The 12,550-nt window shown below is 36.9% G+C and overlaps 2 protein-coding genes across 2 annotated transcripts in view; one reads left to right on the forward strand and one right to left on the reverse strand.

The window, feature by feature from the left end:
• Positions 1 to 64: 64 nt before the first annotated feature.
• On the reverse strand, positions 65 to 3,560 carry LOC110051113 (coiled-coil domain-containing protein 12-like). The gene is made up of 7 exons (XM_020757092.2): positions 3,453 to 3,560; positions 3,256 to 3,320; positions 2,733 to 2,824; positions 1,815 to 1,876; positions 1,515 to 1,549; positions 1,014 to 1,090; positions 65 to 684 (listed from the first exon to the last, which is right to left on the reverse strand). Exons 1-7 carry the CDS (start codon positions 3,546 to 3,548, stop codon positions 605 to 607), a joined length of 507 nt encoding a protein of 168 aa, XP_020612751.1. The 5' UTR covers positions 3,549 to 3,560; the 3' UTR covers positions 65 to 604.
• A 5-nt stretch (positions 3,561 to 3,565) lies between these two features.
• The window catches only part of LOC110051205 (tetratricopeptide repeat protein 21B-like), a 29,135-nt gene continuing 20,150 nt past the window's right edge, over positions 3,566 to 12,550 (forward strand). Inside the window, exons 1-14 of the mRNA XM_089285053.1 lie at positions 3,566 to 3,751; positions 3,920 to 4,049; positions 6,071 to 6,348; positions 6,803 to 6,894; positions 7,101 to 7,140; positions 7,484 to 7,540; positions 8,217 to 8,317; positions 8,461 to 8,545; positions 8,847 to 8,945; positions 9,732 to 9,824; positions 10,286 to 10,385; positions 10,732 to 10,829; positions 10,931 to 11,038; positions 12,356 to 12,448. Of these exons, the coding sequence (XP_089141179.1) occupies positions 3,725 to 3,751; positions 3,920 to 4,049; positions 6,071 to 6,348; positions 6,803 to 6,894; positions 7,101 to 7,140; positions 7,484 to 7,540; positions 8,217 to 8,317; positions 8,461 to 8,545; positions 8,847 to 8,945; positions 9,732 to 9,824; positions 10,286 to 10,385; positions 10,732 to 10,829; positions 10,931 to 11,038; positions 12,356 to 12,448 (1,401 nt within the window). The 5' untranslated portion in view covers positions 3,566 to 3,724. The remainder of the gene's footprint in view (positions 3,752 to 3,919; positions 4,050 to 6,070; positions 6,349 to 6,802; positions 6,895 to 7,100; positions 7,141 to 7,483; positions 7,541 to 8,216; positions 8,318 to 8,460; positions 8,546 to 8,846; positions 8,946 to 9,731; positions 9,825 to 10,285; positions 10,386 to 10,731; positions 10,830 to 10,930; positions 11,039 to 12,355; positions 12,449 to 12,550) is intronic.

The following is a 12,550-nucleotide window of genomic DNA, read 5'->3' on the forward strand; positions in this document are numbered from 1 at the left end:
CAAAAGTTTCAGTTCTTGAAAACTATAATGGTAGTTTTAAGACATCATGAAAACAAAAGCCCACTGCGAAGTTAGTTTTATTTTATTATTTTTCAAGAGACGTGCAGGGACGCAAATTTTTCAAGAATTCAAGTATTGCATCAGCCTGCAGAACGAGGAGTTTTGCCGCGTTCTTGATGGAGTATGACACTACCGTGATCCTATTTTCCTGTACTGTCTTATCGACTTATACTTGACGTTTACCACATGCTAACATCCTAAACTACTTCACAAACCGTCTGCATGGAATACAGAAAAAGCACAAATTTATTTCCTAGGCACTCAACATAATATAGTAGGTTTTGGTATTGAAGTTTTAATGTCTATATACATGGCATTTGTACAGTGAGTAAGTGAGTATCTTAGATTAGTTTCTGCATCTCCGTCTTCTTGTCTCGAGAATCTGACAGCCAACTTGGATACCAAATAGGCGTGGCACAAAATGTCATTCACATGTCACTGAAATGACAGCTTGACAGGAGACTGTACCCAGTCTCCTCACAGATGTTTTTCTGAGTGACGTAGAACTGTCGTTTTTGACAGCTGTTTTCATCAAACACAATCTTCACTCCGCTTCATAGTTCTGTTCCGAGGCTGCCGCATTGACTGCTGCAGCTAAATCTTCTCCCTGTTGTAACTGTTCTCCTGGAAAATGTGAGAAAAAATAAATTGTAAATGACTTCAGTGAATGACAGTACAACAATTCCTTGTCTACTAGCAGTGGTTTTCATTAACAACATATTAACGGAGAGTGAGGTCTTAAAGGGAAAATCTAAAACCGAGACCTTGCCGTTTCCGTTTTGTGCTGGCGTCCGCGCGTTCAACGATCGGATAAAAATATGAGAAAATAAAGGGCTGCGAAGGGCTGTGAACACAACCTGTGCAGTATTTCTCTTTTTGACAGAAAAGGTGCACTTCCTTTGAACTGCATTCACTTGCGTTTAATGCCCTACTTCAGTGAATCTACCACTTACTTATAAGTTCAACTATTGCCCTTTGTGTTCTCTTTTCTAACTTTTCAAGTTTCTTTGCAACGTCACGCTTCAAGTCCCTGAAAACAGAAAACAATTTAAGGAAACTAGTTTTTCTAATGTTTTGTAGTTCTTGTACACCATATGTAGTGATACAGAGCTCAATCAGTATTGCACGATATATACATGTACTGGTGTATGTATCTGTCTTTCCCTGTAGCTAGCAAGTAAGCAGTCTATTCATGTACTAAAATAAAGACACCATTTGCCTAACAACAAGTTATGATTGCTCAGAGCAAAATAAACAAAACAACACACAAACATAACTATATCATTTACTTGCACTATAGTAACTGCCAAAACAATTTTTTTTTTTTTTCTGAGAATCAGGACTGCACAATTCACACCAGACACCCATACAATATGCATCTCAGGTAAATGTACCTTTCTTGACATAATACACACATACAATACAAGGCTTCAAAGACAAGTGGATCAACTAACCAGTCAGGCTTTCTTGGTGCTAAGTTAGCCAGATCCTGTAGTGAGAAAATTCAAGGATAAGAAAAAGCACAGCTCTGTTAAACAAACTTCATTTACTCTGAAGAAAATGGACTATGGAAACCCACAATTTAGTACAACAAAAATCCTACTTGGTATTAATCAATTAACATTGTTTTATGAATAATAACTTTCATTTTTTTACAATTTGATATTAATTTCATGAGAATTGTCAGAGGGTGGATTGTTTACCTGATGGTACAAAAGGACAACAGCTGTCAATAAAAGAAATGCACTTCTTACCACTTCATCTATAACTTTCTCAGCTTTGGCTTTTTGTAGGTGCTCTTGTACTTCATCTTCAACTGAAATTAAGAGTACAGGTCAAAAAACTTATTTTTTCCACAATTGCTACTAATCTCACAATCTGATTGGCTAATATGCCGTTGTCAATAAGAGTCCAGACAACGCTGCTTGTGTCAATATGTCACGCTCTTGGCTACGCTCTGAAAAAAACATTTTCTTTGGCGTTGATATTGTGGTAAAAAACAAATTGAATGTGGTTTAGCCTGGTCTGTACTCTTATCGACAACGATATGTATCATCACAGTGGTCAAAATTTGTCGTGGACTCACGAGACTGCACACAACATTTTGACCACTGTGATGACGCATATTGTTGTTAGTAAGAGTACAGACAATGCTAAACCACATTCAATTTGTTAAGTTGACTAAGTCAAGGAAAATCAAACAATTTCCATATAGAATATAAAATAAGATATACATATTATGTACCTAACCCTAGCAGAGAATTGCTCACCACTCACAGAAATAAACTGAGCGAGGTCAATTCAGCGCCATTATAATTAGCAGTCTACAAAACTACTGGTTGCCACAAAATATTACAACATAGTTTACCGCTAGCAAAGCCATGTTATCAAACTCCATATATTGCATGCATCATAATTCAATGATGCATGTTCATTAATATTACAGGTGGATATATTAAATTGAACCCAACCATTTAAGAGAGAGCCATTAAATATACTTTAAAGGAGTCAAAAACAGGAATTGCCCAGTCTTCATCCCTTCTGTTCCAACTGCCCATTCCCTATTTACAATAAACGTTTTGTCCTATTTTTGTGATGATAAGACATCACCTAGTTTTCACATGATTACAAATCAAAATCCAACATGGTAGTTTTATCTTACAGCAGCACACCTGATAGAGGTTTTGCATTTGGCATCTTCTTGTCCTTTAACGCTTCATCTTTGGGTTGGTAGTTTCTAAATTTTATCAGCCTGGGTGGAGGTCTATAAAAAAGAAATGAACATAGTCAAAACTCAGGCGTGATTTAGGTGGAGCTAAAACAGAAAGCAAGGACTCTTTTCCACTAAGGAGGTGTAGTAAATACATGTATGTGCCATCAGAAGAAGTAACTGTAAAGAATGACATATTATAAATAAATATACATCTTGACATGCGATATGCGCAGATGTTTCCTGAGTTGCCTAACATTTGTGGCCAGGGTTTGTCGGGGGCGGGGGAGGGATGTTGGTTCTATGCGAGTAGACCGAATACACAAGAACCGATACAAAAGACCCAACAATATACCACAGCGAAACAAAGGCTCGTAAAGGAGTACAATAGTTATTCCCTCCGTGTACCGGTACACACTGCGGTACACCAGGACACAACCGGGAGATTTGTCTCTATTGAATTTAAGCTATGCATGGCCACTTACGCAGGTTGAGACGTGTCATCTAAAGCTCGCTTTTCCCCTCTTAAGGAATCACTCTCATCAGAGGCCTGTCAATCACAAACAAAGAGTGTGGATTTAGCACAGGATAGGATCACTTCACCACAGTCTAGACAAAATAATCTGAAAGATCTTGAAAATAAGCGAAATCACTAGCAAAATATATCATGCATCTCAGATACCTGTTCATCTGCCAACCCACTTTTCTTTCGCATTGCTTTTAAGCGCTCTCTACGTTTCAGAGCTTCTTCTTCCAAACTGCCCTCTACGGCCGCCATATTGAATCTTACTGCCCCAAAGGCTTGTGGGAATGATGGAAAGGATCAAGGGAAAATTATTTTACGTGGGAAACAAAATGGCGGACGTTTGGTTACTAAAAACATTACATGTTTTTTAGCATAACAGTTTATAGATTTTTCACAAATTTAAAAGAAGGCTTCATAAGATATCTAAAATGGCTTCAAGTGATACTGTTACCCTGGTAAGTAACTAAATGGCTCGTAAGAAATTTTAAAAATTCCAAAGATAGATATTTTCCGGTGTCCTTGGTTGCTATAAGCGTATTATTCGTCGCCATCTTATAATTAGCAACAAGATTTGCTGCAATTGTCGTGGTATTAAATAATTTTCTTTTTTCATATGTTTATAGGCTTATATCAACTACTACTGTCGCGAAAAGTACTACAGACACTTGCAGAATGCCTGTCTCGAGAGCCTGAAGAAATATGGCAACGATCCAGTGTTGATATTTTGGAAGGCATTTGGAGTTTTAATGGAAGGTCAGTGGTCTGATTACAGACTTATTTAATAAGCTTAAATTACTGGCAGCACAAGGCCCCGAATTGTTTGTCATGGTATGGTCGTTTCGTTTGTACCATAGGACTTTAATTTCCTTCATTGTAGCCAAAGAAGTTAATCCAAAAATGAAGCAAAGCTTTGTGTTCGGCTTTTGTGGCAATATTAACATCTTAATGAATAGTAACGTCTACATTAAAGAAAAGAGATTTTCCTAGTGGGATTGCCTCCAAAGTTGGTTACCTTTCAGTGTTTTGCTTCTATGTACACCTTTATTGCCCTCACAGGGTTTCGGCCCAGAGGTCAAAACCCGAGGAGGCACCGTAGAAGTCCCCACATGTAAACATACAAGGAATTTGAAAAACGTAAGAAATGTGTTGGTAGTATGGGAATTTTTCTTGATTTGACTAAACTAGGCACGTATGGTGGTCTCGGGTAATACTTTAGCGAGCAGGTATACAAGGAATTTCAAAAACATAAGAAATGCGTTGGTAATATGGGCAGCTTTCTCGATTTTACTAAACTAGGCACGCTTGGTGGTCCTGATGACCATCCTCTAGCAGCATTTTAAGGTTCTTGTAACCACTAGTTCGCGTTTCGCCATCTTCGAGCAGCATTTCAAAGTCTCCCAACCACGAGTTCGCATTTCGCCATCTTTGAGCAGCATTTCAAGGTCAAAAATACACTCCAGTTACAATTTGGCCTGCATGACGATTTTGGCACCATCAAATAAATTCACTTCGAAATGGCCGAGATTCTTATCTAGGACGAATTGAGAACGATTTCAAAGATCCTGAAGATGGATTTTGGGAGAAAATCAACTCAGAAGGTATTGTAAGAAATTCTGAAGTATACTAGAAGTTTGAGGTCAGTGTGGTTCAATTGTAACTAAATAGCTAAATACCCTTCCGATCACCAGTTTTACCTTTGGCATCTCATCTATTTAGATCAGTTATTTGTATTGAGTAATCCTCTGTGGCATAGAGCTCATGTGTGGGCTGGGTGACTTTGCAGGGATCCAAATGTAAATGTAAATGTTTTGCAGTGTTTTCATTGAGGTCAAAAAGCTCGACTCTAATTTGCATATACATGTATGGTGACTGTAACGTGATACTTCTGTTCTGCTTTTGAGATAGGTTTGTTTGTTTCAACATCAAATTGGAACAGCAGAGTAGTTTGAATTAATGTTTTGTTTCGCTATGATTTTTTAACCTTTATCTCCCTATAAAGTTCTACTGAGCGAAATTTTTGTAAAAGAAATATTAGTTTCCATGAAGGCAACCTATTTATTTTTTCCAGAAAGTACTTTTTGCGTCCTTTCTAACTAGATATGGTAAACTGCTCTACTGTAAATGCTTCATGAGAGTATTATGTAAAGAAGATTATGTGTTAGAATGAGTTAAACAGAATGTGCACTTGGTTTAGTTAACTTAGTTGATTGTTTGGATCATATTCATGGTAGGATGCCTAAATTACTGGAACAGTATGAGTGATATAGTTTGCAAAAAAAAAAAAATGTTTTAGTTCATACAAAAATGTTCAATATTATTGTTTTCAATCAGCAGAAATAAAAGAAAGCAGGGGCAGATTTAGTGATAACTATTATTAGTATTAAGCTTTGCAGAGAATAGTCTTTGTCTGCAGCTTGCATGGTCCACCACATGCAACTGTGGTGTTATCACAGGAAATGTCTCATGCTGGAGCCAGGTTTTAGCATGAAAATGGGCTTAAATATAAATATTTATTTATTATTATTATTATTTATTATTAAAGGAATTCAGACTCATTTAGCTATTGTTGAGCCTTTACAATTATTTTTCATTTTTCCTGAGACACCAAGGTGTATGTTATGTAGAATGGTCCCGAGGGTGTCTGCTGTAGCTAGAGATGACTGTATTCATGACAAAAATGAACTGTGCACAGTATGAAGAACATACAATTGCAACAATTAGGAAACAGGTGTTCTGGAAGTTGTCTGAGTTATTATGTATTATATGATTTACAGACAGAGCCTCTGAGGCAATAAGAGAACTGGAAGTGATCAAGGAGAAGCCAGATGTACTGTTGTGTGCCACCATGGCACTAATCCATGCACACAAGAAAGCCAAACTTGTTGACAGGGAAGCAGTTCAAGAGCTAGAGACCAAGCTTAGGCAAGATCGACAGTCATGTGGTGAGATGGCACTGTATTTTGGTAGTATGTTCCTGTGGCATACAGGACGGCATGACAAGGCCCGAGAATATGTTGACAGGATGCTCAAAATGGCTACTGGCAACAAAGAGGTAAAAATAAATAAGTACATACTCGTTTTTTGCATTCCTCCCCAAGTGCTGCACCTTTAAAGTGGTGGGGAGGTTTACATGCCTTAGTGACCCTGGAAGCTATACCAGCTGGGACTGCAGTCCCTGGTAGGTTCAACCTTGCTGGGAAGGTTCCAGATGAAAGGTCAGATGAACTGTAGCACCTGGCCCTCCAACTTGGGGGTTGGGCAAAGGGCCAATAACCTTTCCCTGTAAAACATCTCATATAACGGAAACCGCGAGTACTTTGTGACCTTATGCACAACAGAGCGTGAAGAATATAGGTGAGGCGAGGTGAGTTTTTGCATAAGGTGTACATTTGTGCTAAATATATTTTCTCGGCCTCCTTAGTGCACAGTCATGTAACTAATGTCTGGTAGGTGTTTAATGCGTAATATGCATAACAACAATAATTGGACTAAACATTTTATCTCAGGGCCTTCTTTTGCGAGCTTGGATTGACATAACCAGTGGAAAGGACTCCCATGTGAAAAAGAGTATTAAAATGTTTGATGAAGTACTCGGTGGGTGAGTACTGGTACTTTGCTGTTTTCTGCTACTGATACTTTATTGTTAACTATTAATATATTAGCAAATGGTTACAATACTGTCAAATTAGGTTTATGCTTTAAGATGATAATGATAATTTCTCTTGCATGGTTATGTTCAGCTGATAATAGTGTTATTTATAACCATGTTTTCATTTCAACATTTGAAAATTTACCTACTTGTAGGTCTGAGGTTGTAAAAAATGTGGATGCCTTGTTTGGAAAGGTCAGTACTGACAGATTTTCATCCATTTCCCAAGTACCTTGTGACCATCCTAAATTTTCCCACTTTGGCATGAACACTTACAGTACATTGGTACTTTTTTTTTAACACATTCATGCTTGAGAACAAATAGGCCAATACAAATGATGTTTCTGGTATTATATTTAATCCAGAAAATGTTATTGAAAGAACTGTTGAATTATATTAAATTAAGATAAGCTTAAACTTCATCCTGGATCCAGCGTGTTTTTTTGTTATGTCCCATTGGGCACGAGATGACCGGCCTTTCAGGCTATAGCCAGCAACAATTTATAATAACTGTTTGTTAACCGAACTTTTTTTAAAGGCCAAGTACCTGGAGACAAAGAATAACTTCAGTGGTGCACTAGAACTCATCAATCAGGTCTGTAAAATTGATACTCCTAATTATTAACTCTGTATGGCATGTTAAATAGTAAGCAAGCAAAATCAAGCCACTAGCTTACCATACAAGAATGCAGATTAATGCTTGCTGGCATTTTAGGGAGGCAAACTCATCAGTATAGTATAATGCATCACTTTTGAGGTGCTGCCATTAAACAAGTTGAGTGTCCTACCTTTGTTATGCAGCTTATAATCAGTACTGTGGCAATAAATAAGATGGTGTGTAAGTGTGTAATGTTTATTAGTCAGTGATTACAAGAGTCAGTGATCAAGTGAGTCATTTGAATCAGTCAGTCAGTGAGTCAGTTAGTCAGACAGACAGGCAGACAGGGCAGGCTGTCAGTCAGTCAGTCAGTCTGTCAGTCAGTCAGTCAGCCTGTCTGTCAGTCAGTCAATCAGTCAGTCAGTCAGTCAGTCAATGAGTCAGTCAGTCAATCAGTCAGTCAGTCGATGAGTCAGTCAGTCAGTCAGTCAGTCAGTCAGCCTGTCTGTCAGTCAGTTATTGACTCAGATGTTCCATCAGTCAGTTAGTCAGTCAGGCCAGCAGTCTGTTTGTTAAATCAATAGAAATACCTTAATATTTTAGTTAATAAATCATTACATGCAAAATGTATGGCCTTACCATAAGATCATTTTATCATCAACTGTTTTCATAGGCTGTAGTGGGATATCCAGACTTTATACCTGCCTTGATTGAAAAGATGAGACTTCAACTTGCTCTTCAAGATTGGGATCAAACACTGGAGACAGCACAAAGGTAACAATACTGTCAAATTTCTAGAACTTCCCAGCTATTTATTAAAAAAAAAAATCAAAATTGTTGCCAATCATAGCTATGGGGAAAGCAGTCCTCAATGTGTGACACTACATGACATTATTTTTCGTTTTGTGTTTTGTCAGGGCTCTGAACAGTAACAGAAACTGCATTGAAGCACAGAGGATGATAGTGATGTACACCTTGTGTCGAGATGGAAAGTACAGTGAGGTGAATAAGAAGAAAACATTTATTAAATATTGTTACTTTCTTGATGGCTTGATCCTTGTGATCCAAACATTTTAACACTTGAAACAGTTGAGTTTTGTACTTGTTCAACTTGGTTGCCAGAATATCTAGCACGAACAGTTTAGATAGTATCTGCAAATCTCACATTTTGAAATTGTGGCTTTACCAAGGTTAATTTGATTAAGTTTCAATGAAATACATGTATATCCTTTGAATGTTACAAATTATTGCAAACTGTTAAATACAGTCAGTATTAATCATTTTAAATGTTCAATTGTTTTAGGCCTCAGATAGATTAGGAGAATTGATTCAGATGGTGGACAGATGTGAGCCAAGGAACTCATTTTTGTATCATGATTTGTCACAGGCGTTCAGCCGACTGGTATGTATTAAAATTATCTTCAGTGGACAAGTTCAAACTGAGTATGAGTACCAGCCATGCATCTGGGCTGCAAATAGCACTTGGATTCTCACAGGACTTTAACAACGGGAGTCCCAAGTGTTGTTCGGACAGGCCAAATAATTTTTAATGTGCTTTAGAAAGGATTGCTACAACAAAGCTCGTGCCTTCAGCAGGTTTAGACAAAGTTTATTGAAGCGACATGCTGAAACGTTACATAGACACTTTAAAACCTTGTAAAAATGATACTAATTGCACATAAAGCAATGTGTAGCAAAACGGTACAACAAAGAGGTAAACCAAGTGATGCAACAAAGCGATAACCAAAGCGGTTTCAAAAAACTGAGAAGTAAATATAGTGAAAACTGTAATAAGAATAACTAGAAAGAACTACAAAACTTAGAAACAATGAACTATAAAATAAAAAATGATGCAAAACTTAATTCTGTGTCCACTTGTGAAATTTCACGAGTTGAAGGGTAGAAACCTTAAAAAACTTGATGTTAACAAATTGAAAGGCTTACTCAAACTGAAAGTTTTCCTGAACACATTAGAAGAGCTTCTAAGTAATACAAAGGATAATAGCTTTCTTTGTTCTAAACATCGCATGTGGGTAAACATATCCTTGGACTAACCACAAAAACATGTAAAACAACTATACAAAGAAACTTCCAAAGGTTAGAGAGGAAATGCAAAAAACCATAAATATTTGGCAGCAACACTTGGCTTAGAAGTTAAAGTAATGAACTTTTATGTTGATGATTTCAGTGCGGTAGAAATGATCTGGTGTTGCAACAGACTCTCACACTGGTGGAAAGAGCTCAGTCTCTTGCTCCTAACAATGCTGAGTATCAGACAGAGGTAAGACAACTGCAAGCATATCTGTTATTCTTTCTACCACATAACTTTCCATTATATGGCAGAACCAGCCCTGGCAGTTGCTCCTCATCTGAACTGAGGTCAATTTGTCAGTAAACCAACAAACAAACAAGTGAACAAATGAACAAATGAACAAACGAACAAACGAACTAAGGAACTAAGGAACCAACGAACAAATGGATGAACAAATGAATGAATGAATGTATGAATGAACAAACAAATGAATAAGATATTGAAATTTAGAGTAACGAGACAGGGAGAATAGTACACAGATTCATCTACTAGTGTGGACAGGTTGCTGCAGTCATACATACATGTAATAGCAAAAAAAATCCAAAGTGGTGTATTGTAAGATATCAGAATATTCCATTCTTTTTCAAATTCGGCACGGCAGTAAAGTGATCATCTTTATCATCAATGTAAAACTAATTGCTTTTCATTAGGTTGGAAATCAGCTCACATTACATCATCGAATCCGAGAAGCAATGAAGGCATTCCGTACTGCTATGAAGCTTGATGAGACAAGTGTGCCAGCGTTAACAGGTCTGTAGACCTCAACTGATTTCATTTAACTTTTTTTGAAGAAATCGATGTCATGCGTGGGAGGCATTTTACAACAAATAAGAATTCAATGTTATTCAGCAATGAAGCAGAAACATATGGTGTGGACATGGTATCCCAGTTTCACAGTATACTAAAATTTGATGTTTTGAAAATTTCATCAAATAATGGGGACTGAAGTATCCTACAAAATACGGAAATGAAACGTGATCTATTGTAAAGTTGAAAAGCAGATCTTCTTTTAAACATGACAAAAGTATTTTCTGCGAGGATATCAAACCCTTAGTGCTCTTATTGTAGATGTATTGCTAACCTTTGGGCATTATAGGCATAATAAAGTGTCAACTGATAGAGGGACAGCTTGAGGATGCAGAACAGCAACTAGAGTTTCTCAATGAAATCCAACAGTCTATTGGAAAATCATCTGTAAGTTGTCTGTTTTTTCTTAGTCAGAGGTTTTCTTAAAGTTAGAAGGTCTAGAGGGAAGAGGTATGTAAATATTAACAAAGAAATTGCCTTTTTTATAGGAGCTGTCATACCTAAGCTCTGTCTTGTACAGACAGAAAAACAAGCCAGCTGAGGAAGTGATAATCCTGCTAAATGAAGCTGTGGATGCTCATTTTGCTTCTCTCAAGGTTAGACTTGTAATAACAAGTCAGCAGTAGCTTTCAACATTTCCATAAGATAAATCAGAAGGGGAGGGGTTCTATTTAACACAACCAATCATTAAACTTTTAAAAGTTGAAGCCTGTTAATATGGACAGCAAAGAACTGCAATATCCAGGTTTCCGTATTAACAGGTCCTCAGAATAGCTGTCACTGACATGTTAAATCGATATTTAAAGGCAACAGAAGGGGATGTTCAATGTCTTAACTGTAACTAAAGTTCAAACTGAAGAGGTTTACTCTCATATAAATAGTGAAATGCTTCACACTGAAATTGATGTTTTCTTGTTTTAAATGTCATAGCATAATCTGTGAAAAAATCTGGGAATCTAATGAAATAGGTCTTATGCATGATTGTGTCATATGCTCAAAATTCACCATCAGGCCTCATTTATGAGAAATTTTCTCAAATCTTAGGCACCTTTGTGTTGTTTTCACAAGGATGTTCTTTTCATCTTTGCTGCTTTGGAAATTTGTCCACATTAAAATTTGCAATTTGCATTTTAAAATCGAGGCTTGGTGGTGAAATGTGTTTGTTTGATTTCATCATGCATAAGGGCTATTGCATTACCTCGCAGAAAGTTTTCATTTTATTACAAGATGCAATCAGCTTGTAATCATGACAAAATGACAATCTGGAAAATATTCAGTATGTAGATCAACCAGCGTTTGTAAAGTGAAGATAAATTTTGTCCGAGAGTTTATCACTTGGGTCACATAAAAGTGTCTGCATATCAGGAAAAATAATACAAGCTTTTCATCAGAACAGATAAAACTGCCTGTAATAAGGGGGTGTCTGTAGAGCAGGATAGTGCTGTACTCTCATATTTTAGCACAGGGGAAACTTATCTGATCATTTTTAAATGAGCCAAGATGAGTTTTCTCTGTGCCTAAAACATACATGATCATTGCTTTTTTAACTATCTTGCATGTCGTCCCTATCAAAATCAAATTGTAAATGTGCCCTGAAAGTAATTAATTAACAAAGTAATATTATTGTTGGTCAGATCTCTCTCTATATATACGTTTAAATTGCAAGTGTGCTCAGTGGGAGCTTTAGGTTATGGAGGTAGAAGAGCTAAGTAAAGAGACGTGCCTTGACTAACGGGTAAAATGATACACGACTTAAGCGACCTAATGCTCAATCAATGTTATAGTTGTTGGGTAAAGTTAAAAGTTGTTAAGAATCAGAAAGGTGGGTATTTTACATTGTGAATGTATTGAAAAATTAATTTGAGGTTAAGAAGATCTGCAACACCCTATTTCTTCTTTATTGTGCTTTTTAGGGTCTTGCCCTTGGAGTGAAGTATTTCTTCTACTTAAATCCAGATTTTCTTCTCCAAATAATTAATGATTACCTTGTCTATGCACCCACGGAGGTACGTGCACATAAAATGTTTCATATGTTACAGCTCTTATAGTTTTGTATCATGGCGGAAGTCAAACAGTTGCATGTTTTAATAAATGCCAAAGGGCTTTAT

The sequence above is a fragment of the Orbicella faveolata genome, unplaced genomic scaffold (genome assembly GCF_042242905.1).
Source record: "Orbicella faveolata isolate gen_17 unplaced genomic scaffold, um_ofav_v1 contig_13, whole genome shotgun sequence".
Taxonomy (NCBI): Eukaryota; Metazoa; Cnidaria; class Anthozoa; order Scleractinia; family Merulinidae; genus Orbicella; species Orbicella faveolata.

Coding starts and splice junctions, on each gene's coding strand:
- LOC110051113 (XM_020757092.2), bottom strand. CDS start 3,548: ATGGCGGCCGTAGAGGGCAGTTTGGAAGAAGAAGCTCTGAAACGTAGA. Junction 1,877..2,732: donor AAATGCAAAACCTCTATCAG/GTGTGCTGCTGT, acceptor TCTTAATTTCAG/TTGAAGATGAAGTACAAGAG. Junction 1,550..1,814: donor AGAAAGTTATAGATGAAGTG/GTAAGAAGTGCA, acceptor TTCTCACTACAG/GATCTGGCTAACTTAGCACC.